Below are 27,960 nucleotides of genomic sequence, written 5' to 3'. Positions count from 1 at the left end.
ATATGAAATAGATGACTAGGAACAAGGGCTGAGAAATGTCGGAGATCGATACACAAGACACACAATCCGGACTTTCTCATCGGTGGAGAGACGAATTATATTCATTCCCACTCCTTTTCTCACCTCTCAACTCTTTCGAACCTATCTCTCCAGTCAACCACGCCCTCCCCTTTAACATCCCACTCCCTTTTCGTTGCAGTCACGGCTCATCCTCTCATGACCAACCCTGCTCAAAGAACATGAGTGGAGTTAATGCAATAGAGAGAAGAGGACGGGAGTTTGAAACAATCAAAGGGATAGGAAGAGAAGGACGCGAAGGATATAGAGTCAGGAAAGCGAGAGAGAGAGAGAGAGCCCGGACTGTGTGTATAATAATAATAAGAGTAACTAATCTCCCATTCATAATCCGCGCTCCTCCATAGAGAGAAGAAAGATGGGATCAGGAATTAATTTTGGTCTGCCAACGCTCCGTTAAGGACAATCTTAGTGGGGGGTGGCAAAGAAGAAAGAAAAAAAGAAAGGTTGTTTATCGAAATAAAAACCTCCTTTTCTTATTTCGGCTTTCCAGATGTCCTTGCAGTACCCCAGTACGGTTCTGCATCGTTGGAAAAAAGATGAATTTCCCTTTTGAACAACAAGGAAATATAACAATAACGCAAATAGTAATTGGGTTTCTTTAAAACGACGCGCAAAATTTTGTGCACGAGGATCCGGAGGGCGCAGAGGAAAGGGATATGAGCGGGATTGATGAATTTGATGAATGGCGGCGGGCACGCAAAAGCGCTGAACCTGGTTAAGGGATGCTTCGATGGAAAAACAACCAAGTGATGTGATTGCGATGGTGGTTAGGTCAACCAGTAACACAGTGTAGTACTGAGATTCAATTATCCATTTTTGCCTCAGCAAAGACAGCAGCATGTTGCAGATTGGATTGGAAACATGTTCTTGCGGCCAACAGAAAAGGAAAAGAGAAGAAAAAAGAAAAAGGTCACAAAAGTTACCTAATCAAAATCACGTGGGCATTTCTACTGTGAGAGGTTAAACCTTGGTTGGTTGTTATTATGATCTAGCAGCTAGCGGCAACTAATATATGTATGTGTGGGTCACGTGGGGTAGGGCTTGTGTAGGACCTCCAACATCTACGACACTGAGCATTCCCTAGAACCGCAACGGTGCCAATATCAATACTGGTATCTGTAAAACATACGATCTTGTGGAAGGTTTTACCACTACACCTAAAGGATCAATCCTTAAGGTAGCGACCTATTCCCCAAGGCACATATATATATGTATATGCATGATTCGCAGTATCTAAGAATGTGAAATATAGTAGTATTTGTTGATTATGGGTTCAGGATTCAAGGTTTCCACAGAGAGTAGGCTACAGAGTACGAGTACACATCCACATATGTCATCCTGGACTGTTAGCAATGTAGCAGGAAAGCCATTGACTTATATTCTTCTCGTTTTTGGTTGGCTGGTCGAGTCAACAACGGCCGACCTTGAGATTATCGATCCAGCCTGTTCTCCGCGATCGAATACTGTCCCCGCTAGAGTAGTCCCCAGAGAAGAACGTCGACTCGTTTCGTGGTGCAGGATAAAGTCAACAAACCGTAGAATGAATATTTAAAAAATCGCAGCTATCAAATGTCAGGTTACGGGATGATTCCTGCGCCTTTCAGATCTACCTAATTAGATATCTTTCGGAAGGGGGGGGGATTGAGCAGAGAACAAAGGGTTTTTATTTTTCTCTCCGTTTCTTCTTTCCTGCTACTGTATGTCTTAGTGAAGGCAGGTCTCTATTGTATTCAGTATATGTAGATATTTGGTCCCCGAGATCTAATCTACTCTGGCCACTTTCGCAGGTGGTGGTTTCGTAGCTCGTTCAGCGAGTTAGAGTACAAGTTCTAGCACAACTGGCGACATACCAGACCATAATAAGAGCTGTGTTGCGACAGAGGTAGCAACGCAATGGAAATATCCCACGATAAAAGCCATCTATCCTCCGGCAAAGACGGCACCATGACATAATCGTTACAGAACAAAGCGGCACTCTAGCAGAACAATATCTTAGGAAGAAGAACTGTGTTGTAGGGAAGAAAAGTAAACGTGTAAAGAAAGAAAGTCAAATTGTGACAGAAGAAAATACAAGTTAGAAAGGACCCCCAAGATCCCCAAAGACCCCTGAAGACCCCTGGAACCCACTGGGTAGGGAGGTGGCAATCGCTAGTCATTACTTTGGAACAAGGCGGAGATACTGTTTGATACAGCGTCAGCGATAATACTTTTTAAATATACCACAAGTGTATTAAGCCCTGTGGGGGCGGCAGATTTGACAAACCTCTCTCCGTAGTGATGACGCCTTATGCTTTCTGATAGGAGCGCCGATAAATCAATAACTATCAATTTTTTCAACTCTTTCGCATTCGGGGGGATCGGAAACGAATTGGTGATTACAATATAATCGATACACCTGCAGGCCTCCATCTCCTGCAGTGAGTCATGATTGAACAAACCATGTGTGGCGATGCAGTACACCTTTTTGGCCCCGCCCCTCTTCACCACTGTCTCTGCAGCTGCGATCCACGAACCCGGCTTATCAATCATATCATCGACGATAAACACTTTTTTGTCCCTCACATCACCGACGAGTGTTACCGTCCTCTCACGGGTGAACATTTCCTGCTTATTATCTTCTTCGTCGGAGGAAGCGGCAGCATCAAATGAGCCTCCTAGGGCATGGTCAGGATGGAAGGACGATGCGTTGGAGATAAAAGATAAGGTCATGGGATCCCGTGAGGGTGGTTCATATTCGGTGCCATTCCGATCTCCAGAAATCGTGTTAACAGAAGTTGACGAGAGAATTGGCGAAGAGTAGTCATCGTCAACAATATGGCCCTGCACCAATCTACCTGTGATCACCTCTCGCGCGCGCTCATCGGTGTACTCGAACGCGGCCTCTTGCTCGGAAGGACGGCGCGCAGAAAATGACGATTCAATTTGTTGCGAGGCAGTGGCCGAGGCGTGTGGTGGCGACGGTGGTGATTCAGACTCCGCGGCAGACGCCGTTCGTGCCAATGGACTAGGTGAGACATTTCGTTGAGAAGGTCGAACGGGAACTCTGGTTGAGGGAGGTTGGGACGCGGGTGGTTCGGTCTGAGGAATCGGATCTACAGGGGCTTGTTCGTCCAGCGGCGAGGGAAGACCGCGATCAACAGAATCGAAAAATATAGCGCTTCCTGACAATCCACTGTTCGTGTTTCCCCGGCTCCGATCTGTGTTCACGATACCAAAGTTTAGCTTCAGCGCATCCGCCAAGGATGTCACCCTTTTGCTTCCTCCGGCATTTTTTGTGACTACGACGGCTTCATTCCAGCGAGGCACGTTCATCCGGATCCAGCGCGCAATCAACGGCTCAGCAAATAGGTTATCGACAGGTCTTCCGAAAAAACCTTGCATTTGAGATGCCTGCGGTGAAAACTTAGTGCTCCAAAGATTACATGGAAGCGAAAGATGACATTGTGGTGCCTGAAGGTGAATCATCATACATGTAAATCCACGGTAATTATATGATCTACGCCGGCGACAGTGAGTAAATTGGCAAGCATTCGAGCGGTTATCGCGCCACGGTGGCTCTTCTTTTTTGATTGACGAGAGTAGGGGAAATAACTCTAGCATGTTAGCAGTATTGGCTACGGGTTGAGAGAAAGGAAGTAACCTACGGCATCACCGCTAGAGAACGAAAAAGAAATCAAGTTAGAGGTTGGGCATATTTCAAACTGGAACTGAAGCTGGATAGGGATAATAAACGTCTATACATACCGGTAATTGATTTAGCAGAGCCACCTTTGCAAGCGGATATCATGATAAGCAGTTCCATAACGCTATCATTGATCTTGGAGCTTCCACTTTGCACAATGAAAACATCCTGGTTCCGCACAGAAACACCAATATTGACGCTTGTTTCTCCATTACTGAATTTGCGGAGTTCACATTTGGCCGGGAGCGTGCCTAGACGTTCACAAATGGCCTCTGTTAGGGTAGGATGCGAGCTGCCTGAGAAGATTTGGACCCCACGCATAGTTTGGTATGAGCTGTAGAGGGGACGTGAGAAAAGTTAGCTATTAGCTGTCATTGAAGAATAAAGAGTCAAGATGCTGCCAGTAGTGATATCAATCCCGTCTCCTGCTGCAGCCACTGCAATGTTCCTATCTGAACTTGCTGCCAGTGTTGTTCTGAAGAGTGAGGTTGGCATTTTTGATGGGGATTTTGGGATCTATGATGGTCTTGTGGCATGTGACCAGACCAATCTTATCGGCCCATTCTTCCTCGTCAACAATATATACTTTCCAACCGTTTCTAAAGATAAATGTTTATAATTTACATTGATTCCTCTTCCTCGTACTACGGTCCACATGTCTTGCTATGCTGCCCTCTAAGTTCCCACAAATCCAACCAGGCGGCTCCTTGATCGTCGCATGGCAAGTCAAGAACAAGCACATCCTAGTGGTTGGCGGCGGTGAGGTTCGTCGCTGGTGCATAATCATATCAAATCCCAATTGGTGTGCCTTCAAACTAACGCAGCATTAATGCCAACAGGTAGCTGCTGGCCGCATAGTGCATGCGCTCAATGCCGATGCAAAGGTAACCGTTATCAGCCCGTCCTCAGGCCTCAACGACGAAGTCTCCTACCGCATCGCCTCGAAACAAGTCTCCCATGTTGACCGCAAATTCGAGCCGCGCGACCTCGACATCGCCGGTGGTAGCGGTGTAGGGGTGGTAGACATGGTGTTCGTTGCCATCGATGACCCAGAGGAGTCAACGCAGATCTGGAAGCTATGCAAGCAGCGCCGGATTCCAGCGAATATAGCTGATGTGCCATCAGAGTGTGATTTCTACTTTGGAAGTGTGCACCGCGATGGGCCCTTGCAGATCATGGTGAGTACGAATGGGAATGGACCGAAGTTGGCCAGTATGGTTCGGAAAGAAATTGCGAGCACGTTGCCAGGAAACACTGGGGCGGCGATTGAGAACGTGGGCAGCTTGAGGAGGAGACTTAGAGAGATCGCTTCTTCGCATCATGATGGACCCAAGAGAATGAAATGGTCAGTCATATCTAACTTCTTTGCGTCCCTGGTGTACCCACTCCGTCATCATCTATGTGAATTTTGTCTATCGTTCCCCTTCCATCTGATAGCTGCATAGGATATCTCGGATATGCGAAATGTGGAGCTTGGAAGAGCTTGTGGAGATGGATGAGGATGATATCGAGACCCTCCTTGGTTACTATCTCTCCGACAAGGTGCCGACATTCGAACAAGTGCGTCTTGGAGAAGACGCAAACTGGATTGGTTTTGACGGAAGTATGGGCTTTAGCTGTTGATGGGGCATTTTATCTACTGGCATATAAATCGTTGTTGCCTTGGCTAGATAGGTGGGTGCATCTACAATATTCCTAGTGGTTTGCAATAATTTGCGGCAAATCTAATGGTAATTCCGATCGTAAATGCATTGAAATGTGTAAGAATAAATATAGTAAACTAGTTAGTCGATATTGCATGGCTTTGGAGAATTGGATTTTTCTCATGCAGAGTTCATAATTTCAACCAAGGGTGACAACGGCAAAAGCAAAGAGGTATAATGTGGAGGTTTTCATATATGTAATCGCGCGAAATCTGGAATTAAGAATTGCCAAGCGCATTGGGGAGGATATTTAGGAGAAGAAGTAAAATCAAAAGAGGAAGCAGTAATTTCGAACCAGCAAAGTCTAGGTAGATGTACAATACAAAATGGTGTCTACCAAATAACTCAAGGTCGACAGAATCATTAAATGAAAATGAAAAGGAATAAGAAAAAAAGAACAAACGTGTGGGTAATAACAGGAAAATAAGTGGAGAAGATATAGAGCGCTTGTAAAGGTCTGCAGGTCGCTTTTCATTTTATTCACCTTCCTTTACTACGCCGCCTGCTGCCATTAAAATAGTGTTGAGAAGTAAAACTCCGTGGGCTGGAGGGTGTTTCTGGTGGGATGTACGGAGGCATTCCGAGACGGCACTCTCCTACACGACGGAGAAAGGAGTACAAGGCAAGCCGAACGTCATTGTTGAGATCGCGGCCAAGAAGATCAATGCAGATTGGATAGAAGGTTTCAATGTGCTTTTCGAAAGTCTCACGGGGCATGCCGGTGTATCCTTCCATAACGTCCACGACTACTGGTCGCCACGCCACGATATTGCGTTGCTGGGTTTCTTCATCCAGATGGGCATAACCACGAATGATATCCGCGCATAGGCTAGAAGTGAACAAGGTTATTTAGCTTTCGGAAATATTGTATTTCGCTATTCGAGTTGGAGATTTTTCTGGAGAAAAAAAAAATAAAAAAAAAAAAACCTACGGGATAAGTGCAGCTTCTGTCTCGGCTCTGCTGTTCCTCCGTTCGTCACCTTCATCATGGTACATGCGGAACAGAATATTGACATATGTAGCAGCACTTCCGCTTTCTTGTTTGAGAAGATTCGGCGGCTGCTTCATGAAACCCTGCCGCCACAGTTGGACCCTGAGATCCTTGGCTTCGTTGAATTTTTTTGCGAACTGGTAACTCTTCTTAAGGAGTGCCATGAGGCGGAGAAGTTCCTGGCTGGGTATCTGTGCGTAGACGGCATCATTCGAGAAGAGCTCGTGGACGGTCTCAATCATTAGTAACTGTAGAACGCAGTTGGTGATGATTCCGTTGAAGAAGCGTCTTCGTGCAACTGTCACTATTGCAGGAGGTTGGCCCATTTGGGATTGGGGACGGTAATCTTCAAGCTCCGAAGATGCGGCTGGGGGAAGTTGGCCAGGATTCAATTGGCTATCCTCCGCATCATGACTTTCCCCATCAAAATGAGTATTTCCATTAACCTTCGTAGGCATAGAAGTCGACGAAAGCTCTTCATTCATAGCTTTGTCAGAAGACTCTTCACTTGCCGCATTTTCGGCATTGCGTTTTTGAGCCTCTGATTCCTTGAAAGGTGTTGTGGTAGTTGCAGTAAATAGTTCATGGGCAGTGGTCTTCTCGAACAATTCCACGAAAGCCCCTACGATTTTCGTCCAATGCTTCTCCTGGAATTTGGAGACGTTTTGTAGGATAAGTTGTTGCAAACAGTTGCTGCCAATTCGTGCAATCGTGTCGTTCTCTTGGCATATACATAAAGTGAGTAGCTCCAAAAACCGATCCAACATATACTCGAGGGAGTCAAAGTAATGTGTGAACAGAGTAATCATATTACGTAGAGCTTGGATCATTGTGGTTGAAAGCCAAACAGACAATTCTTCATGATTTGGCACCTTCGACATCTCTGATTTCGACTGGAGGACGATGAAGATAGGATAAAGCAGTTGTCTCCAAAGGATATCCCAAAATTCTGGAGGGAAGTCTCCTCCAAATCGGATTAAAGTCTCGAAAAGATAGTTCAACGCCCTATTGTTGTCATAATTCAGTAAACAAAAAATATAACATAAGTATAATATTGTGCTATCCTCTCTCTTACCTTGATCGAACTTCAAGATCATCACCAGTCATCAGTACGTCCTGGAAGGCAATCAAGACAGGATACCAGAATTGCTCTTCCGCCGATTGTCGACTTGGCTGCAGGGGTTGAGTCGGTACATCAGCTCCTTCTTCTCCAGGGCGGCGTTGATACAGCGGGCATTCAGGAGTCTTAAGCATTTTAGGAATGGTGGATTTCAATATTTCAATTGCCTGCAGCGACTTTTTCTGGAACTTGAGGTTTTTCGAGAAATCTGTGAGGCACACAATGAGGTCTGCGAAAGCGCCTTGGGTAATGATAACACCAAAACGAGTTGTGTAGACTTGCAGGACGTGCTCAAATGCCATGCTAACGATTCCCTCTGTACGCAATCATTAGAAGTCATTTCTTGAAACCCAAAGTCACGCTTCCATCTTGTTTTGGAACATACCATAGGGCTCTCGCGCAGCAACACTGAAAACACCAAACATAGTTCTCCATCCAGACCGAATATTATCACCACGAGCCTGAATCATCTGGATGAGACAGCGAAGTACCATATCCTTGACGGTAACCGTAGTGCTGTGGGCCATGACGTGCTCAAATGGTTTCAGGAAATCTTTCTGGAATTTGAACCCGGGCAGTTCTCCCAATTCCATAAACTGCATGGAAAGCTGGCGGAGAGAATCGAGAGCAAAAAATACAACGGCCGTATTGGTATGGCAGCCAACCTGGTTGAAATGTTCGCCCAAAATCTCCCAGATCCTGCTCCATTCGATCCTCACTCTGGTCATATTATAGTAACTGATCTCAACAACTTTCTGGAGGCTGTAAGTACGAGGCGAGTCACTTTGGCCAGAAGATTGGATTTCTTGCCAGCTCACGTGGCTAAGCGCCCGAACAAAGTCTACAATGGCGTCGTTGGAGAGGTTGGCAGTGTTCGTGAATATGCGGTCAACGCCACGAATCATTTCTGTAGAGCGACTTTCCATAGCCACCTCGACACGGTAGTGCGCATTTGCATTTTGCATGGAGCGAGGTCGAGGTCGTCGGTATGCTTGAGAAGATTTTCTGGCGCGAGAGGCATCTGCAGTTGACGGTGGAGTAAGCCTAGCCATCGACACATCCGGCAGCGCCCCTTCATCCACGCCATCGGTAAGGAGCTGGAATCTGTCAAGTTGACTTATACAAGTCAAGATTTCTCGCCAAGATTCCTTCAAGTGGTTACCCTCAGTAATAGCGACATCAAGCAGCACCTTCAACGCTTCCATATTTTTAGCCATCATTTCTCTGAGATTGCCTAGATTTGTAAACTTCGCCAACACGGTAACGAAGGCAACGCGAGGGGTTTCTAGGTCGAATCGGCAAGCGATGCGGATTGACAGACGAATTCCCTCCATACAAAGACGTATCGTGTCTAATTGTTGAGTATCCTGGACATGCGCCGAGAGACCAGAAAGAAAGGACATCCAAGTAACATTGAACATGGACCCAACATGCCGCGCCGAGGTCGCGGGGATAAAGCGCGAGAGAGCTTCTTTGATTGCAGACTTGCGCTGCGCTCGGATCAAACTTCGATAAAGCTGTTCAGTTTTGTTGGCAATCTCCTCCGATGCTTGCGCATACCGTTCACCCTGTACATCTCGGCCAACCGTTGCCAAAACTTGCCCTGCCCTGGTGGCTAACCCTGGTTGTGGTTGTGTTGGAATGCCCAAATTAGCAGCATTCTCCCTCTCGGTATTAAGAACGATCTCATTATTGGCGATCTCGTCATAAATACCGGAGAGGTACTCTTCGGGAAGGTCGCTATTATCATTGATCCCGCGATTGTTGTTGATAAAATCCTGCTTCGTCATTCGCCTTCCCTTCATTTTGGTGCTGTGAAGATCGGTATTTAACAAGATGACCGAATATGCAAGAACGTAGGCGGCATCAGCAGTAGCGAAAGCATTCGGGTTGCCAGTTAAATATCGCTCAGCAAATTTAAGCATGAACCGGTCAATTTTCTGGGACTCGCCAGGTAATCGAAAACTCTGCAAGAATTGCCGGAGAGCATCCACGAACCGACGCTTCTTGAAATCCATACAATCAACAAACGCGTGCATAATGGCAATATTTTCTGCATCGCCCTCCCCGAGATACTCTCCAAGAGTTGCTTTATCCAGTCGGTCATTTCGAATTAGGAAGTTCGCGATATCCACAGGGGAGTTGGACCGGATGAATCCTTCCGAGAGCAGCGCCTTGATTCCTCTTTTTGGTTTGAAATTAAATTGCTTGATAGCATTCGTGAGGGCAATTTTTCGCTGCTTTACTTTTTCTATTTGATTGGGATCATCATCTAATATAGGCGCAGATTGACCGGGTGTAAGGTCTCCACTCTCAGTATTAGGTGATGGCGCTAGGAAAATAGAGCTCGTATCTAGAGATTCTCTGGAACCTCCTATGGACGATCTAGATTGGAGTTCGCGGCGTGTAGGGTTTTGTTCTTCGAGTTTCCGAGATGACCAAACATCCAACGACCTTAAAATTTGTACTAGACACTCTAACGCCCGTTGTTTCAAAACGTATTCTTGGGGAATACTTTGGGTGCCTGTGGGTGTTCCAGAGCCCATTTTCGCTGTGGAAAGCGAGGGTGGAAGCGTTCCTTTCTGGTGCCAATCATTATTAGGAGATTGGGATTTGCTGTGTTCCTGATATTGTTGCTCCTGCATCGCTGTCACTGTTATAGGAGTGCTCGACTGCCTCGATAAATGTTCGATAATGCTGTTTTTCGTTAATATTGCTACATTACGTTGTTATCAGTCTAATATTGACATACCCTTGAAATATATTTTCTAAAGCAGTCCGATCACAGTCATAATTCAAATAAATTTCCACAAGTGCCCTTGGGTCAGCGGACAGCCTCTCTAGAATGTCCATAAAATATAGTTTTTGAAACATTGGAGAGTTCCGCTTTTCCAAAATGGCGAGGTAGATTTCTTTGAGAAATACTTCAATTTCCTTCTATGGAAATTGTTAGAAATTTACCAGAAAGGGATTAGTACCAATGCATTCAAGAACTCACCTTTAGCATAACCCTCATATGTTTGAGCATGAGCCAAAATATCTCGCAACCAACTTCAAAAACGCGCGGAACAGAGCTGGCACCATTTCTACTCAGACTTAGACAAAGGTGCGGTTTGACAGCTTCTAAAAGAGTCATGGAGTCGGAGGAATTGCTGCTATGTTTTAAGGTTGAGAGAGGAGAAGTAAAAACCGCGATATGATTGCTGAGGAGATGTTGGATTAAGTGCAAGGAGAGCAACTTGGATCTCATATTCTGAGATTTGATATCCAGTTGCTGTTCGTGAGAAAGAGCTTTATGACTGAGTTTGCACAATGCGCGGAAAACGAGGAAGGCATCTTTCACATATATTTCATCCACGTCGTCGTCGGCGAAGGAATCACCTTCGTCGCCAGATACAGACTTTTCAAGCTTCCTGCTAACTTTCGCTCGCGTAACCATTGTTGGAGCATTATCGTTGACTAGAAGAGTGTCCTTATTTGTTTCAAAACTCTGCAGGGTGAGCTTCTCCGTCAAATCCTTGGCGACGGGTTGGTCAGGAACAGGTTGGGAAGCTTCAGATGACGAATCTTGCTCGCTTCGCAAGTCACCATTGGCCTGGCTGATTGAGTCAGGAGCTGGTGAGGAACCATCATGGTCTTCCCTGTCGCGAATCTGAGTCTCCTTAAGATCCAAACGAACGCGGACCCTGTCGTACACAGTGCCTACCATCTGGGTGAGTGACCCTTGGGCAATTTGTTGGTTTTGACTAGATTTGGAATATATAAAGATATTATATATTTGTCTAACAGCCTTTAGAAGACCAGCTCCGTGGACGACAATTTTGTCATTCAGTACGGCGGCGAGGAGGGACTTAATGATCTGTTGTTGAATTTCAGGTGGGGTTGATTCATTCTCAAAACAAGAACAAATTGTCTCAATAGCACGCTCTATAAGTGGAAGTTGATCGGGGGTTGCCTGTGGATCTTCACCAGCAGAAGGGATGGACGGGAAGGCGAAATAAGAATAGGTGATCAGCTTGCCGATACAGTCTAGAGCTGTCACCTGTAAGGGTATGCTAAGCGTCTTCGTAGCCAGCTGTAACGGTGCAAATATGGCTTCTGGATCAATAGGTTGTTCATCGGATTGTTTAATATTCGCACGAGCTTTGGCCACAGCTTCTTCCAACTCCTTGCTCCGCCGTGCATCCTTTGAAGACCCGATTGTATCGAGTGCAGTTAAAATGAACACAGCGGAGCTAATTGGCGTAGATCGTTGGGCGTTCTGAGTTGCGACGGTAGACCTTGAGTCTGAGCGCGTTCTGACATCAAATGTGCTCGCTCGCGCTTGGAATAGATCTGTTGCTGTATCATCCTCTGGCGACGGAGATTTTGCCATCTCCGATTCGTTATGTGCAGAACCCTCAGCGCCTTCATGGGGTTCAAGAGCTGTTACCCCACTGCCTGGATTAGGTTCTTCTGCATCTGTATTCTCAATGGCAACAGCTGTTTCTGTCTGCTCAAGATTGTCTGCTGTCCGTGAGGAGAAATCCTTGGCCTCTTGCCGAAGGGGTCCTGGATTGGGAGTGGTAGCGGTCGGGGAGACATCCATATATACTTTGTTTTCCCCGTCAATAGAGGAATCGTTCTCTCCACTGCTATCAGGTGGCAATGGCTGGGAGCCAGTTTTTTGGGGGAGCTCATGTTCGTCGCGTAGGCCGCTGCCTTTGAGGGAAGCCTCCGCCGAAGCCGCGGGAGGGACATATTCGAGCTCAGCCATTGAGATGAACAGCGGACATAGGGGGGTTGCACGCCGCTGAGATAACCGTCTACATCGAAAACTGAGAAGAAAGCAATAAGCAAGGAGAAACAAACAGTACAGGGTATATGAAAAACACAAAAGCCACGACACGACGATGCAAAGCAGATCTGGAGCCAGATTCACAAATGCCGAGACCACGGACTGTGGCTTCTGGTCATGTGATTATTACTCAGCCACTCGGATGACTAAACCAATCATTTTGTGGCGCTAGTTAAGCCTGAGCGCCAATCTCAACAGCCAACCTAAACTCTTTTTGGAAGTCTGGTGGAAGTTGAACGCCAAGTCTCACTAAACTCCTTGTGGACCATGGCTGAAGCTCAACAAAAAGAACCGAACTACAACAACAGGAACAACTTCCCCGACGTTAAATTTTGCCTATACCCCAATAACATATACTCACTCTCAGTATCCCCGTGTTTCTGAATCCCAATTCCTTCTTCTTTCCGTTGTGAACCCGGGGCGCTCAATTGCCCACTCTTTTGCCCTTCGGTTCTCATAGCTCAAGATGGCTACCACCGTCATCTGTCGGTCCGCTGCCTGCCGTTCGTTACTTTCCAAAAACGCATCTAGCATACGCGAATCACGGCATGTGTATCGCCTCCGTGATGCTGTCCGGTATGCCCCAGGTCTTGTCAATCTTGATTGTGTGCCTTGAACTGTATGCTGATTATCCCCTCTCCCCGTTCTAGACCGCAATTACCTACCCTTTCAGCCCTTGCCAGATACTATGCCTCAAAGTGTAAGTCAGCATGACGGATCATGTTGATCGTGAATTTCAATTACTCTCCGGTTACTAATGCGGATGTTTGTATCTACTTCTTCAGCTTACCCTCCACACACAATTATTAGCATGCCCGCGTTATCCCCAACAATGACTGCGGGCAATATCGGGGCTTGGCAGAAAAAAGCCGGAGATGTCCTTTCTCCCGGTGATGTGCTAGTGGAAATCGAAACAGACAAGGCCCAGATGGATTTCGAATTCCAAGAAGAAGGGGTTCTGGCAAAGATTCTAAAGGAAGCTGGCGAGAAAGATGTTGCCGTGGGCAATGTAAGTGTGCACAGGGGCACATTTTTTTCGTCTCTGAGTGGATGTAAGATGCGGAAACTAATATTTTCCGCAGCCAATTGCAGTCATGGTGGAAGAGGGGACTGATATTTCTTCTTTCGAGTCCTTCTCTCTGGAAGATGCTGGTGGGGAGAAAACGCCTGCTGCAAACAAGGAGCCTCCACAACCTCAGGAGCCGGAATCCAAGCCTGCTCCCACAACCGAAGAATCGAAGCCCGCAACTCTGGAGTCCGAGTCGACTAGTGAGAAATTACAATCGAGTCTTGACAGAGAGCCGTTCATTGCTCCCGCAGTCAAGGCTTTAGCGTTGGAACGAGGCGTGCCTCTCAACGATGTCAAGGGCTCCGGTCCTGGTGGGCGAGTGACAAAACAAGATATCGAAAAATACCAGCCCCGCGCCGCAACTACGGGTGCTACTTTGCCAGCTTATGAAGATATCCCTGCCACGTCCATGCGCAAAACCATTGCAAACCGCCTCGTCCAATCCGTCCGAGAAAATCCACACTACTTCGTAACCTCAAACCTTTCCGTTACTAAGCTTCTCAAGCTGCGCCAGGCCCTCAATGCCTCCGCAGATGGTAAATACAAGCTCTCTGTTAACGATTTCATTGTCAAAGCCTGTGCAGCCGCCCTCTTAAAAGTGCCTGCAGTAAACTCGATGTGGATCGAGGAAAACGGCCAAGTGAGCATACGCCAGCACAAGACGGTCGACATCAGTGTTGCGGTAGCCACTCCCGTCGGTCTCATTACACCCATCGTGAAGAACGTCGAAACTCTCGGCCTGTCCAGCATCTCCAGCCAAATCAAAGATCTGGGTAAGCGCGCTCGCGAGAATAAGTTGAAGCCCGAGGAATACATCGGTGGCACCTTTACGATCAGCAACATGGGCATGAACTCTGCCGTTGAGCGTTTCACCGCCGTCATCAACCCACCACAAGCTGGTATACTAGCTGTGGGTACGACGCGCAAGGTAGCTGTGCCCGTGGAAGGTGAGGAGGAGGGCAACGCTACCTCTGTGAAATGGGATGACCAGATTGTGGTGACTGCCAGTTTCGACCATAAGGTTGTTGATGGAGCGGTGGGGGCCGAGTTCATGAGAGAGCTGAAGAATGTTGTGGAGAACCCTCTCGAGCTGCTTCTTTAGACAAACCAACACTCAACTCCCTCCCGTTTCTTTCAATCTTTAGAAGTTTGGCTAGTGGTTAAGTTAAACGACCCAGGGGGGCTAACTCATCTGTTTCATGTGAGCACAGCAGAGCAAATTTGTTTCTCTCCCTTTTTTCTTACAGCAACCCAAACACAGCTCCATACCTTCAATTCCAGCATGTACTAAAAATGTATTCTTGACTATATTTACACCGTCTTTTTCCTTGCGTTCTTTCATCATTTCCAATTCTTTTGTTCTCCATCTACTCTTTGCCTCCTCCCTACATATCTAACTACTTTTGTGTGACTATTAAACTAAGTAGTGAACTTCTATCCAAAGTACCTCAGTTATCCACTAGTCAAATTAAAATAAAGTCTCATCTATTTGTTGACTATACAAGAGTAATAGCATTGGATACTATTTTAGTCCTCCGTATTTTGACTAGGTATATATTAAAGAAAGGTCAGTGACCGAATTGAAAACAGTGTATCATTTCCATGCTTTTGGTGCGCTCTGCAAGACAGCACCCGTTGCCTGTCAAATACGCAGCAGACTTAGACTTTAAATTGTGGCTAGTGGGTGGATTTTGATTCCGAAGTTGAAAGCCACAGCTCGTGACGATGACGTCATGAAGCTCTGCTTTCCATGGAACAATGGACGAGGGAAATGGTAGCTTGATTTCTTTCTCTAAGAAGCAACCGTGCCCCTGCTACAAATACTCCGGGATAAAAACTTCAATACTTCAATTTCTCATCCATCCTTTCGTGTACTTTACCAATTCCATTGCCAAAAGTCCAGAGCTGGTCAGAGGGTCACATGGAAAGGGACTCATATGATTGTCATTTCCAATAAACATACTACTAGTATCCAGCTCATTATCCCATCTTGCAATAAGGAAAGAACTGGCTTCGTCACTCATCCAACTCAGCACACATAGCTATATCAGTAGCTAATTCATTGTTTCGTTCAAACGACAGACACTTACAGTACATATCTACTTCTTCATACCAATCTCCCTGAGTCTATATTTATTGCCACATATTCGCTTCCACGCTGATCCGGAAGATATCCAGCACCTCCCTAACCAGCATCCAATAAAACAACGCCGAAAATGTCCTACGCCAAAGCAGTCTCCCGGGGTGCCCAACAATCTCCTCAAGAGGTACGTCGTTTATCTTAGAGCAGTTGTATCTATATCTGCTAACAAAAATCCAGGCGTAAGTTAGCATAAACACACACTTGCACGAGATAACCCCATTAGCATTTGGCCCGTCAACTGAAAAATGCTCTCCAACACTAACCCCACACGCACATAAAATCAGTGCGGCACCCCAACCTCGTGAAGTTGAAGTCGCCGAAGCTGAACCTGCAACATCCTCTCTAATCGATGTCGACTCCCCGCACATCTCCTCCGTTCCCCCCACCTACGAGTCTCAGCGTATAAAAACAAACACCCAAGCCGAGCGCATCGAGCGCGAGGGCGAGGAGAAACAGCGGCGTGAGCAAGCCGAAAGAGAAGCCAAACGCGCCGCAGCAAGAGACGCCAAGGGGAAAGCGAAAGCCGTAAAGAATAAAGCAGCGTCCGCCAAGTTGTCCCTTCTCCGGAATAGTTCAAATCCCGTCCTTTTGGGAAACGCGATGTTGATGGCTATTGCGGGCGCCGGGTTGGGATTTAGTGCATATCGCTGGCATGCTCGGGGTGCGTTAACGTGGAATATACTGGGGCTGTGGTCTAGCGCGGTAGGTGCGCTTGGATTTGTGGATTATTATGTTAGCAAGTGAGTTTCCTTTTTCTCCCTTTTTGGGCTTTGCTGACTGGAATTGTTTGTGTAGATGGTTCCTGCAAAATAAGTATCCGCTAAAGTGAAATGCTCGACTCTGCACCCAGATGATTCATGTCTGGCTGTCAACTCGTAGCACGTATTCTCAGCACACATGCACGAACATCTCCTGTTCCGTCATTTCGAGTCTGATTGACTTTTTTTTTTGTGTTTTGGAGTTAGTTGAGACGATTGTTTTGGATTTTGAATCATTGGTTTGGTGGTTTTCATTTGGCTCTCGCTCCTGAACAACATCTCCTTAGCAGCAGTAGGTTGCATCATCCACTTCATTGCTGTGATAATTCATAGTAGCTAGTTTAGTGCTGTAGGTTACTATTTAGTCAATCTTAATATCGTCAGCCAAACATAGTTCAATAAACATTATTTTCAGATTTAAAATAAACAGCACAGAAAGACTTTTCATTAACTAACATTCATAGCGGGCTGGAGCCCCGAGAGGGTAGGATTAGAGATTGATTAGAGATAGTAGATTAGAAGACTAGATTAAAGAATTAAATTAGAGATTAGAGAATTAGTTGGAGAGTTGGAGTCTGAAAATCATACGGAGTAGAAAAAACAATCGCTATGAGAAATGACTACGGAGTACTTGTAATGATCATGGTATTGGTAACTAAAGGATCCTACCCACTAGTAACTTAACTTCAACTACTAGTATCTTAACTTATTGACGCTAAAGTTGAACGAGATACAGCGTAGATGATATGTAACAAATCTTGAATCATGATCAACTTTGGATCATGTCATGATTGAGAGTTTGAACCACACCGAAAGTTTTTTCAGCCAAAAATTCGAACCATGCTCCAGCCTTTTTGAACCATGTTCAAGTGTATACACTGAGGGTATGAAAGCGGTGAAAAATGTCAGAATATCGTAGCTAATGTTTTGGTGATGACGCGAGTTGGACAGATTGCAGGTCGAAATGCTCCTTTGAGCAGGCTCATTCTCACGGATTAGCCCTTTGCCATGTGCCACATCAACCACTGCCATGAATACCGAACTATTCAAATGAGTCTGCCCTAGCAAGCCTCCTACCTTCAATTTCTTTGAGCTCACCACCCAATTTGCCGCCAACAACCCCTAAAAGTACCTAGCAAAGAGCTCCTGGTCGCCGAGCTATCACCCCTCCTTGCGATTCAGCTAACATGGTCAGTATCCCGTATGTCTCAATTATCGTTTATTGCTTCCGAAACTGATCTTTTTTATAACCAGAACTCGCTATTCAACGCGGCGCTGAAGCAGTCCTCTGCGCTCCGCCGCGACCTGGACGTTTTTGCTGAAGCTGGCAGCATGACATCCCCCGCTTTGCAAGGTTCGGGCAGAGCCTTACCTCTACCCCTATAGATATTCAGAATACTAGCTTATATTCACTACGAGCAGGCCAAATATCCGCCTCTCTTACATCATTCTCCCGCACAATCGACGACTATTCCTCCCTTTCCAAACAAGAGCTCATCCCCGCCAAGCAAGAGCTGGCCTTTGAACGGTTGAAAAACTTCCGCACGGAGCTGGCAGATTACAGACAATTATTTGATCGACTAAGAAAGGCGCGTGATGATGCTGTGCGTACAACACTCGTTGGATACATATATATCAAATTTCCACATCGCCGAACTCGGCTAACAAACCAACAAACAAATTAGCAATCCGCATCAAACCGCAACGAACTCCTCGGTCGCCGCCCCCACCACGCTTCCACCCCCGAAAACCCCTACGCCCAATCCAACCTTCCACAATCCTCTCCCTTCGCAAACCCAAACTACCCGCTCCACCGCTCCTCGCCGAGTACTAGCGGCGGCGGTGGCGGTCTCGGTTTCAGCGGCGGGCCAACAGACTACGCTCGCGAAGATCGAGTCCTACGCGAACAGTCCTTCTTTTCCAACACAAACACACAGCTGGACGAATTTCTTGATAGGGGCCGGGCCGTGCTCGGCGACCTCGGGCAGCAGCGGGAGATCCTTAAAGGGACGCAGCGACGGTTATATAGCGTTGCGAACACGTTGGGGGTAAGTGGGGACACGATTCGGACGATCGAGCGGCGGGCGAAGCAGGATAAGTGGATATTTTGGGGAGGAGTGGTTGTCTTTTTCTTGTTTTGTTGGGCAGTTTTACATTTTTTGAGGTGATGGAGTTTTGTCTCCGGTTGGTTATTTCTTATTTTTCGAACTTCATATATATATATATATGTATATACTTTTCCATGGATCTCAGGATCCGGGAATGGGCTGGATGTTTTGCCTGAGTATCTGATTCCCTTTTGTTCCTTATCTGTATTGCCTTTCTTTCTCTTTCTGTTTCTCTTTATTTCTTTTTTCCCTTCAGCATTGTATTTTTGTGGTTTGGTTTATCCTCATCACGGATAATACAGCAAATGGGTCTATCACTTTATTTTCCCTTTCTCAACCTCCCTCATATCCTTTCGGGCCCTTTTCGTGGACCTCATCTTCTCTATTAATATTCAGTATGCCGAGGTGAGAGAACTTGGGAAACTACGGTGTCCTCGTCGGAAAAAAATCGTGAGCACTCTAGCCTCCATAATCATGGAAAGCGATACGTGGACCACCAGCCGCCAGACATAAGAACTTCAAAGATAATAAAACAACATCCAAAGAATATTTTTTTCAGGAGAGCCTTCGTCGTCAACACTGCAAACAGATCCAGAAACGCTGCGGCAGCATTGATCTTTTCGCAGCGATGATGAATGTTCGCAGCAAAATACAGTTTGTCGACATTGCTGGGCGCGTCATGCAGTCTTTGCTGGGCCATCACATCAAATGGCTCTGTGCCTGGGATCAGAAACAGCTCATCCTGGACAGCGCGGCCAGGGGGCTCAGAAGAACCTTTTGAAGTGGGAACATTCTGAGAGAAAAGGGGCCCCTATCATTGTTCAAGCTTGGGCTTATTATCAGAACCCGAACCTGTGACCTGAGCCATCATTTTCCGAGGTTGATAGTATGTCAATGTTGTTGCTCGATTATAGCATGTGAGTTGCGGCGATTTTTGAGCTGTTACAGGGGTGCTTTGTCGGTGCGTCCGACAAAGCTGCTGGGCATGGATACAGTTTAAAAGGCTTACTCTTCACGATAATAGTAGTTTTAGCCAAGGATACTCATACTGAACAAACTCCTTTTGCTAGACAGGCCGAACGGTGATAAAGAGAAGAATAGAAAGAAACCAAAATGGCCGATTCCATCTATAACAGCTGGCACTGTTCTATAGCTGGCTAGGAACCACCGTGTAGTCAACTATAACTCGACACCGCCCCCTTACCTAATGCCAACTGCCGCTCCAGCCGTGGCCCCGTGATCCGCTGCGGTTTCGGCCACCCTGGAACTTGGCCTGGCACATTTTTCTCGCCGATTTCAGCACCAGCTTCAACATCTCCAATTCCTGCCTCCACACTCGCATTCTCCTCCGCTGCCATCTTCTTCGTTGATTGTCTGTGTTTCTTGTCTGCCATCAGCAACAATGCTTGCCGCACGAAGAGCTTTTGGCTTTGCCCAGCGCCGGGCTTTCTCTGCCTCCGCGCCCCAGGTAAACCACCATCAAATCGCGTTGATATCTGCATCCCCCATGCAACCCCAAGAAGGGATTGATGCTGATGACCTGTTCTATTCACTGATAGGCCTCTAAAGTCACCGTCCTCGGTGCTGCTGGTGGCATTGGCCAGCCATTGTCACTGTTGATGAAGCTTAACCCTCGCGTTACCCAACTTGCTCTATACGATATCCGGGGAGGCCCAGGTATGACTGAACACCACCATCCATCACCCATGTGACCTTACGAAGGGGAAGTCAATGCTGGAAAATCTATAGCATCGTAATAGAATTACTACCAAGATGTTGGACAGAATCACATGCTGATTTGCTTTCATTTTTAACCTTTTTTTTTTCCGCTCCAGGTGTTGCCGCTGATCTTAGCCACATCAACACAAACAGTACTGTCACCGGCTATGACCCTACTCCCTCTGGCCTTCGGGAGGCCCTGAAGGATTCTGAGATCGTCCTCATCCCGGCTGGTGTTCCTCGCAAGCCCGGCATGACTCGTGATGGTATGCTATTCCCAATATATTATCGCGTTTTACCACTTTCCTTGTCCGAATTGTACGGGTGGATTGACTCACGGTTATTACTTTAGATTTATTCAACACCAACGCCTCCATTGTCCGTGACTTAGCCAAAGCTGCTGCCGAGGCCTCTCCCAAGGCTAACATCCTTGTCATCTCCAACCCCGTACGTATTTCGCTTATGCGCTCCGCGGTGTAATATTCATTCTTTTGAAAATGCTCAATAATCCAACCCCGATTTCCCGCAGGTCAACTCCACTGTCCCAATCGTCGCCGAAGTCTTCAAGTCCAAGAACGTATACAACCCCAAGCGCCTCTTCGGTGTCACCACCCTTGACGTTGTCCGTGCCTCCCGCTTTATCTCCCAAGTCAAGGGCACCGACCCTGCGAACGAGAAGGTCACAGTCGTCGGTGGCCACTCTGGCGTCACCATCGTCCCCCTGGTCTCTCAATCCAATCATGGAGACATCTCCGGCGAGAAACTCGACGCCCTCGTCAACCGCATCCAATTCGGCGGCGACGAGGTCGTCAAGGCCAAGGATGGTGCCGGCTCCGCCACCCTTTCCATGGCCATGGCCGGTGCCCGGTTCGCTGAGAGTCTGCTCAAAGCCTCCCAGGGCGTCAAGGACGTCATCGAACCCACGTTCGTCGACAGCCCGCTCTACAAGGACCAGGGCATCGATTTCTTCGCGTCCAACGTCCGTCTTGGACCCAATGGTGTCGAGGAGATCATGCCCGTTGGCGCCGTCTCGCCATATGAGCAGAAACTCGTCGATGCCTGCCTGGTTGATTTGAAGAAGAACATTGCTAAGGGTGTTGAGTTCGTCAAGAACAACCCATAAGCGATGAAACTGAAATAATTTTTTTTAATACCTGTCTCTCCTTTCTCACCCCCTCTTTGTCTCCCACCCCTCTCTTCCTCCGTCCGTTTCCCGCGGAGTTTTCTTTTTAACTCTGCGGTCCCGTTCTACTTTTAGACGCTTCTAAGCTCCACACATCCTGTACACCACCTACCTCCTAAAAGGATAAATTTAAAACACAATTTTAATGAGAAAAATCGTTTTCAAATCACAAATCTCCTAGGAACAAAAATAAGAATAAAAAAGAAACTAATATGTGGTCATCAATTTCTCAAAGATGGTATGCCTTCATTCCCGCAGCCTTTTTTTTTCCTTACTTTTTCTCTGTCTACGTACTTATGTTGATCTGGGTTTGTTTCTTCTAACAGAGCAAGCGGGATCGGTTCCCATTTCACAGGGTGTGGGCAGCAGGCTTTCTTTGGTCTGCATTATTTGTTGTTTGTTCATTGTGAATATATATATATACAGATACAAGCCAAGCTAGGGCAGCGTGCTTTGCTTTGCATGTGATCGATATATGATATCTATGTAGCTTTACAACACTTTGACGGCTAGAAGAGTTATAGAAGATTTATCATAATTGGAGCCCCAACATGAAAGCGTTAAAACAGCCCATAATTTTTATTTTTTTTTAAACAAAAATAACTGAAGGGAAAAGGAAGTTGATTGTAAGAAGCTATTTACAGTGCAAATAAAATAACAGCAGCTCATTATTTGTTTATAAACTTGGTTGAAGTATACAATTAACCCATACAAATGTCAGAAAAATAGCAGTATATTGGACCACCCTCTTCCAGAGAATGCTGCCCCACAGCTGTAAAGTAGTGGGAATAGCCGCCGTTCCTCCGAAAGACGCGACGCCGGCAACGTCCACCCATTCCGTCGCGATCGCGGATGCTTCGTCGATAGTATAAATTGTTAGGTCACTGGGGCAAAAGAGCTCCCCCACACCAGCGCCATGCTGGTAGTAGAGGGGACGAACCAATCCGAACCCCCCAACATAAATCTCCACACCGTGCCTGCATCGAAGCCAAGCCGGGGATCAAGCCGGGGATCATAATGCTCCCAGATACTATCGCATATATCATAACTTCAAGTTCGTAACAATTCTACACTTTTCTTTTTGTTCCTGTGTTTGCCTCCCATCCATCACATGCATATGGCTGAACTTTCGGACCGTGATTGTGAAACCATCGCAAAGCATCCTCCGACCAACTCACCTCATCCGCACAGAAAGACTCTGAACAAGCGCGTGAGTTGGTGGATCGAAGAGTCTTTGAGGAGATATGTAGCTGCACATTTCTAGGTGTTGAGGGCTTCTTTGACAAATACTTTGAAGGGAAATACTGGAGCAGTAAAGCAGATGCCATCTGTCAATGTGTGCTGGCCCCAGACAGTGATGGTAATTGGGCCCGGTTTCCTGATCCCCCTACACAGAGTGATGTCCTCATGTGGTGGTTTCGTCTTCAAGAAGATCTCCTCTCCGAATCGCGCAGCATCTACTACACCACAGAGAGCAAAACAGATCTTGCTGGCTCAAATGCGGAATGACAAGTCGACCTCCTTCTGAAGGCTAGCAGTGTCCGTCCCTCGCTGCAAGAAACCACCCACAACTGGAAAGACATCTTGGTGATTGGTGAACTCAAAAAATCTGAGGGGGAAATCAGGACCAAAAAAACCCTGCTGCAGATGAGCTGTATGTGCGTAAAGTCTTCATTGCTCAGCCCACCCGACGATTTGTCCATGCATTTGTTGTCGTGTTAGACAAACGGCAGCTAGAGGTGGAACTCCTTGAGCTAGCAGATTAGAAAAATGTCCAAGGGGTTGCAAGGGTCATCAGCCACAGCACCATCACCAACATTTCTGACTTGCGCAGTGGCCTGATCTTCCATGACAAGCGCTGTAATTTCAGAAGAACACCCTCCAGCACAACCTCCTCACTTCACTCTCAGGCACTCACTGGGCCGTATCACTTAGATATCCATTGAAAGTCATCTTCCAGGAAATGCAAATTTTCAGGCAAGGTGATGAAGGCATCCAAGCGATTACGTTCCGCCAATCAACAGTCAAGAGACACTCAGGGGAATGAGTTAACTTTCTCCATTGAGTCTGTGCACCAGCCAAGCCTTTTTTGACAGAAATGACATAGATCTCTATGACAATTGTATCCTCTCTTGTCTAGTGATATCACCCACCCGCCGGCCAATCTATGACTACAAATCATATTTAGAGCTACTCACAGCACTTTGCGATGCCATAAAGGCACATCAGTCTCTTTATCTGAATGCAAACATCCTCCATTGAGATATTTCAGAGAACAATATAATAATAACCAATCCTGAGAAGACCAATGGCCACTCAGGCATGCTAATTGATTTGGATCTTGCCAAAGAAGTTGGAAGCGGGCGAAGTGGTGCGCGGCATCAGACTGGCACAATGGAGTTCATGGCAATTGAAGTGCTGCTCAATATCGACCATACCTATTGGCATGATCTCGAGTCATTCTTCTATGTGCTTATCTGGCAATGTATCCGTCGCGGTTGGGAAAAGTTAGATAAGCTACAGAGGCAGCCCGAAGAAAGCGCGCTAAGAGACTGGTACACTGGGACCTATCAAAAAATTGCACGAAGTAAGCGAGGCGACATGTCTGTGGATGGGTTTGAGGATATCTTATCCGAGTTTCCTCCAATATTTGAGTGTGTCAAGCCTCTTTGTAGATTCCCATCCAAGGATAGAAGAATTATCGTTGGTACCCCGCATGACCCGAAACGCTTATACAGTCCCATTATCAAGGCATACAACGACGCGATATCTTCGATCAGACATCAAAAGTGATTGGTGGATGAAGGATGCGGTGCCATTATTTTTGTTGTTGGGAGTTCGAACGCACGTTCGCGATGGAATACTTTGCAGCGGGCATGATAACAATTACATGATATACCATTGTACGGTTAGATAGCAAAATTCCAGTTGATGTCTGAGTAGATCCACCCATTTTTGTTTCCATTGTTACTGTGATCATCATGTGGACCGTAAGGATAAAGCTGCGGGTCCATCCTCCTCCTCTTCTCGGCTCATACAATATTGATCATATCCTATCATCCAAATCCCTTGACAATCGACCTCTTCTTAACATTTCTAAGGAGGTGTTTGTCAACCAAGCAAGGTCGATGTGGAACGTAATATCTGGTTACCGCAGCAGCTTCTCCTTACTGTATATAATATATACTCACTGACTTCACCTCTGTTAGAAGAGATCAGTGAACAGCTCTGGGATAAGAGAATCTGCTAGCCGTTCTTCCATCTGCTTGCTTCATGCTACTTATAACTATTCAACCGCTATCAGGAATCATTCCCGTAGACACTTTTTTGATATAACCAAATCAAGCTAATACATTCCATAACGTATGTACTAGTGTGAACGTATGTACGCTTTAATATTTTCGACCATCCTAACTTTTGACAGCAATGGGCGCATTGTAAATGTGACCATGGGTACTGTCGGCTCGGGACCCCTTGGTCCTCAGGGCCAGATTGCGAATCCCGCTTGAGAAACAAGAGCGAGCACATTCGGGGTTGGCATGTCAGCGGCATAAGGAGGCGCTTTGATACTTTTATCGAGCATGGACTACATGCACAGCTTGAATCTCTAGCTGATCAGGATAAGAGGGTTATTGCGCACAACGACTTCAGCATAGGGGACTGAGGGTTTAGCAAGGTCGGTGGACGGAGGATCCGTGAGGTGTTTTATGGTTCGATAGCTGTGATATAGTTGAGTGTGGAGAGTTTGGCCTTGCTTTCTTCAAGGCAAAGTTAGTTCCTGAGTTAACTTACTTTGTCAACAGGAACAAAGGAACAAAGGAACAAAGAGGAGGGTTCTGACTTTTATATAATCAGTGGACTCATCGCTCACACTCCGGGCTTTCCAGTTTTCTAGGTGCGCCCTGATATTCTGTTCATTACTTCTAATCGCCGTTGGTTGTGACCATCATCTCAGTCGTGCTGGTCGAACACTGGAATCCAGTTCCTCCATACTCCAACAGGTTTAGGTATACACATTGGCCGCAGACCTCTCTCCATGATTTGTGCGCCTGCTGAATCAGTTCTGTTATCTGTTGAATACGGGGATGTCTGCTGTTCGTGCGTCTCTCTCTCTTTTTGTTTTTATTTTTTTTCCCCCAGGTGATTAGTTTTACTGGGCGCCTATTCCGACCGGGATTGGCTTATAGCCTGCAATAGTGACTATAAGCTCGTTGTATCACATCTCTCTTAACTGCGATCTTTGTCCAATCCCTCGAAAACCCGTCATTGATTGTTCAAGCTCGCGACATACTTGGCTGCATTGATCACCAAGGCCTTAAAGAAGTGCCAACATTGGCAGCTCAGCTTTGGTCACTTATGCCAATGTGTTCAGCATATTGGTCGGATTCTCAAGTTCATCTTGAAGCCCAGTTATGCAAAGTTTATTGTGATCCTTGAAATGATTTCAGAGAGCAACTTCACTGCCCGCACAGCAGTAGTAATAACAGTCAGGGCTGAGACAGTAATACTTAGAGGATCCACCACTTCAAAACTTGCTGTTGAGATCTCAGCAATCTCTCCTGATAAAATTGGCACAGAGAAGTAAAAATTTCTCGCTGAAGTGAGGTGAGCAACAAGCTCAAATCCCAGCCTCTAGGCACAGATGACTGGCCCATGTTCTTTTAGCGCGGGGCTGTCAAGTCATTAGTGAGCGGACCAACTCCCCTACCTCGAGCAAGGTGTGCATTTCATTTGCGGGGCATTTGCAGGATTGGTTTTGTGAGAGATACTGTGCTGGAGACACAATGGAATAATTCATTTGATTCCCCGCCCCTGCCCAACCCGCAACTTTTGCTTGGACCTTACCCTCCTTGGCCTGATTTCGAGAAACCTATCCCGGTTCCAATGGCAGACCCCATCTCAATTGCTTCCGGTATCATCACCCTAGCAGGGTTTGCTTTTAACTCAAGCAAATCACTGTACCAGGCGGTTGAGAGCTTTCGCAGCACTAAAAGGGCAGTTCGGGAGCTGAAGGAGGAGCTGGAGGCTCTTGATAGGATTTTACAGTCCCTTCAAGAAGCAGTCGTGACCTATGGGGATGAACTCGCTGGGCTCAGTCTCCCACTGCTTCGCTGCGGCAAAGCTTGCAAGGAATTCGAAGATGTGATCAACAAATGCGTGACGCATTCGGCGGGTTCAAAGACCAGCTTCCGAGATTGGGCAAAGTTGACATACATGGGAGAAGACATCGAGCGATTTAGATGGATGTTGGCAGGATACAAATCTACGATTAATATTGCAATCGCGGATGCGACTTTGTGTGTCTTTCTCCCTTCCTCCCCTCCCCCCCCTTTCAATCAGGCTGACGATATGGCTTGTAGTCGCAGATCAAAATATACTGCCGCCTTCCTTATTGAGTATAAAGATATGATAGCAAACACGACCTCTGATCTTGAGGATCATCTTCAGGACATTGAAAACAAGCTTGACTCATTTATTCCCAAGGGAGCCAAGATGGAGCATGAAGATAGTGTGCAGTGGAGCCGAATCCAAGAGGAAAGGAATAGTACTCAACAGTGTCTCCAAATCTGCACAGACGCCCTTGAGCACATAGACAAACTCAAGCCCAAAATTTTGACTGAAAACCCCACGGCCTTCATTCCACCCTTGGGGATTGATACAATTGGCAATTTCAATTCTGGTTCGTCCAAATACGTCATCAACTGCATCCTCCAGGAGTACAAGCAGAAACTTTTGACCGCATCTTCAGATCTCGAGAAACACGCTGAAAGACTGAAGGCCAGACTGGAAGCGATGTCGCAGACAGTCAAGGTGGAGGAAACAGCGGAGTGGGAGCAAATTCAGGAAGAAAGAAATAGCCTCAGACAGTGTCTGGCCATTTGCGCAGAGGCGGCTGAGCAAGCGAAAAAGGCGCACTCCAACGAATTCGAAGATGTTCTCTCGGCCGATGATGCTCATCAAGTCATTGTCTCAACGGTGGGAGAGCTCATCTCGGCGAAGCGTATCACAACCGGATCTAGGTCAGCACAGTGGCTGGGGCAAATGTCGGATGAAACTCTTCAACAACTCTCCCGGGATCACATCCGTGGCTCTGAAGGCCCTGTGAGAGCTGAGAGGGGGCTGGACATTAGGTTTGATCAGTATGGCCGGGGCCATCAGCTGCGAGGAAAACCTTCTACGGTTCGCTCGGATTCCCCTGCTCAGCCTCTATGAATTTTAAGGCAGCCAGAGGGATCACTAAGCAATGCAAGGTCCGATTATTTAATTGGTATATGTCGATGTGTAGAGATTATAAACATACAGAAGATTTGGAGGCGGGGGTATAGATGTGTTCTGTCTGGCATTGTGGCAGCTCTGCATCGTACCACTATACCGATCATCCCTCGAACATATTCTGAGTCGATTACTTCCGGGCCTTCCCCGGCCCTTCCCTAGTACCAAGTCCTTCTCGAGTTCTGTATGTTCGCTACAAAAAAACTTGGGCTGCGGTTGTTACCGAACTAGTATCTATGACCCGTTGATATGTTTAGTGGAGTTCGATATGACGTCATCCCGTAAATTAATATCAT

General features: G+C 46.6%; 9 protein-coding genes across 9 annotated transcripts; 7 read left to right on the top strand and 2 right to left on the bottom strand.

The window, feature by feature from the left end:
- Nucleotides 1–1,806: 1,806 nt before the first annotated feature.
- HCBG_01172 (ribose-phosphate pyrophosphokinase 1) lies at nt 1,807–4,228 on the bottom strand (the record flags this gene model as incomplete). The annotated part of the gene is made up of 5 exons (XM_045428222.1): nt 1,807–2,257; nt 2,342–3,468; nt 3,549–3,669; nt 3,723–3,732; nt 3,823–4,228. 5 exons carry the CDS (start codon nt 4,079–4,081, stop codon nt 2,227–2,229), a joined length of 1,548 nt encoding a protein of 515 aa, XP_045292197.1.
- Nucleotides 4,229–4,425: 197 nt separating this feature from the next.
- Nucleotides 4,426–5,518, top strand: HCBG_01171 (bifunctional precorrin-2 dehydrogenase/sirohydrochlorin ferrochelatase MET8; the record flags this gene model as incomplete). The annotated part of the gene is made up of 3 exons (XM_045428221.1): nt 4,426–4,524; nt 4,600–5,105; nt 5,206–5,518. The coding sequence occupies 3 exons, from the start codon at nt 4,426–4,428 to the stop codon at nt 5,381–5,383; spliced, it is 783 nt and encodes a 260-aa protein (XP_045292196.1).
- Nucleotides 5,519–5,943: 425 nt separating this feature from the next.
- On the bottom strand, nt 5,944–12,330 carry HCBG_01170 (protein transporter SEC7; the record flags this gene model as incomplete). The annotated part of the gene is made up of 6 exons (XM_045428220.1): nt 5,944–6,292; nt 6,395–7,459; nt 7,530–7,890; nt 7,960–10,271; nt 10,327–10,511; nt 10,573–12,330. 6 exons carry the CDS (start codon nt 12,328–12,330, stop codon nt 5,944–5,946), a joined length of 6,030 nt encoding a protein of 2,009 aa, XP_045292195.1.
- A 547-nt stretch (nt 12,331–12,877) lies between these two features.
- HCBG_01169 (dihydrolipoamide S-acetyltransferase) lies at nt 12,878–14,978 on the top strand (the record flags this gene model as incomplete). The annotated part of the gene is made up of 4 exons (XM_045428219.1): nt 12,878–12,987; nt 13,062–13,111; nt 13,197–13,420; nt 13,494–14,978. 4 exons carry the CDS (start codon nt 12,878–12,880, stop codon nt 14,580–14,582), a joined length of 1,473 nt encoding a protein of 490 aa, XP_045292194.1.
- Nucleotides 14,979–15,238: 260 nt separating this feature from the next.
- HCBG_01168 (synaptobrevin) lies at nt 15,239–19,002 on the top strand (the record flags this gene model as incomplete). The annotated part of the gene is made up of 9 exons (XM_045428218.1): nt 15,239–15,388; nt 15,659–15,747; nt 15,908–16,363; nt 16,846–16,865; nt 17,207–17,265; nt 17,636–17,735; nt 17,804–17,985; nt 18,067–18,429; nt 18,886–19,002. 9 exons carry the CDS (start codon nt 15,239–15,241, stop codon nt 19,000–19,002), a joined length of 1,536 nt encoding a protein of 511 aa, XP_045292193.1.
- Nucleotides 19,003–19,784: 782 nt separating this feature from the next.
- On the top strand, nt 19,785–21,559 carry HCBG_01167 (malate dehydrogenase; the record flags this gene model as incomplete). The annotated part of the gene is made up of 5 exons (XM_045428217.1): nt 19,785–19,957; nt 20,049–20,166; nt 20,325–20,474; nt 20,561–20,655; nt 20,738–21,559. The coding sequence occupies 5 exons, from the start codon at nt 19,892–19,894 to the stop codon at nt 21,329–21,331; spliced, it is 1,023 nt and encodes a 340-aa protein (XP_045292192.1).
- Nucleotides 21,560–22,408: 849 nt separating this feature from the next.
- On the top strand, nt 22,409–22,900 carry HCBG_01166 (uncharacterized protein; the record flags this gene model as incomplete). Its single annotated transcript, XM_045428216.1, has 2 exons — nt 22,409–22,445; nt 22,551–22,900. The coding sequence occupies 2 exons, from the start codon at nt 22,409–22,411 to the stop codon at nt 22,898–22,900; spliced, it is 387 nt and encodes a 128-aa protein (XP_045292191.1).
- An 813-nt stretch (nt 22,901–23,713) lies between these two features.
- Nucleotides 23,714–24,184, top strand: HCBG_01165 (uncharacterized protein; the record flags this gene model as incomplete). Its single annotated transcript, XM_045428215.1, has 1 exon — nt 23,714–24,184. The coding sequence occupies one exon, from the start codon at nt 23,714–23,716 to the stop codon at nt 24,182–24,184; it is 471 nt and encodes a 156-aa protein (XP_045292190.1).
- Nucleotides 24,185–25,936: 1,752 nt separating this feature from the next.
- On the top strand, nt 25,937–27,660 carry HCBG_01164 (uncharacterized protein; the record flags this gene model as incomplete). The annotated part of the gene is made up of 2 exons (XM_045428214.1): nt 25,937–26,688; nt 26,752–27,660. 2 exons carry the CDS (start codon nt 26,276–26,278, stop codon nt 27,602–27,604), a joined length of 1,266 nt encoding a protein of 421 aa, XP_045292189.1.
- Between the last annotated feature and the right edge of the window lie 300 nt (nt 27,661–27,960).

This window comes from Histoplasma capsulatum (genome assembly GCF_000150115.1).
Source record: "Histoplasma capsulatum G186AR genomic scaffold supercont2.1, whole genome shotgun sequence".
Lineage (NCBI taxonomy): Eukaryota > Fungi > Ascomycota > Eurotiomycetes > Onygenales > Ajellomycetaceae > Histoplasma > Histoplasma capsulatum.
Note: the sequence above shows the minus strand (reverse complement) of the source record. Positions and strands in the feature narration are given on the sequence as shown.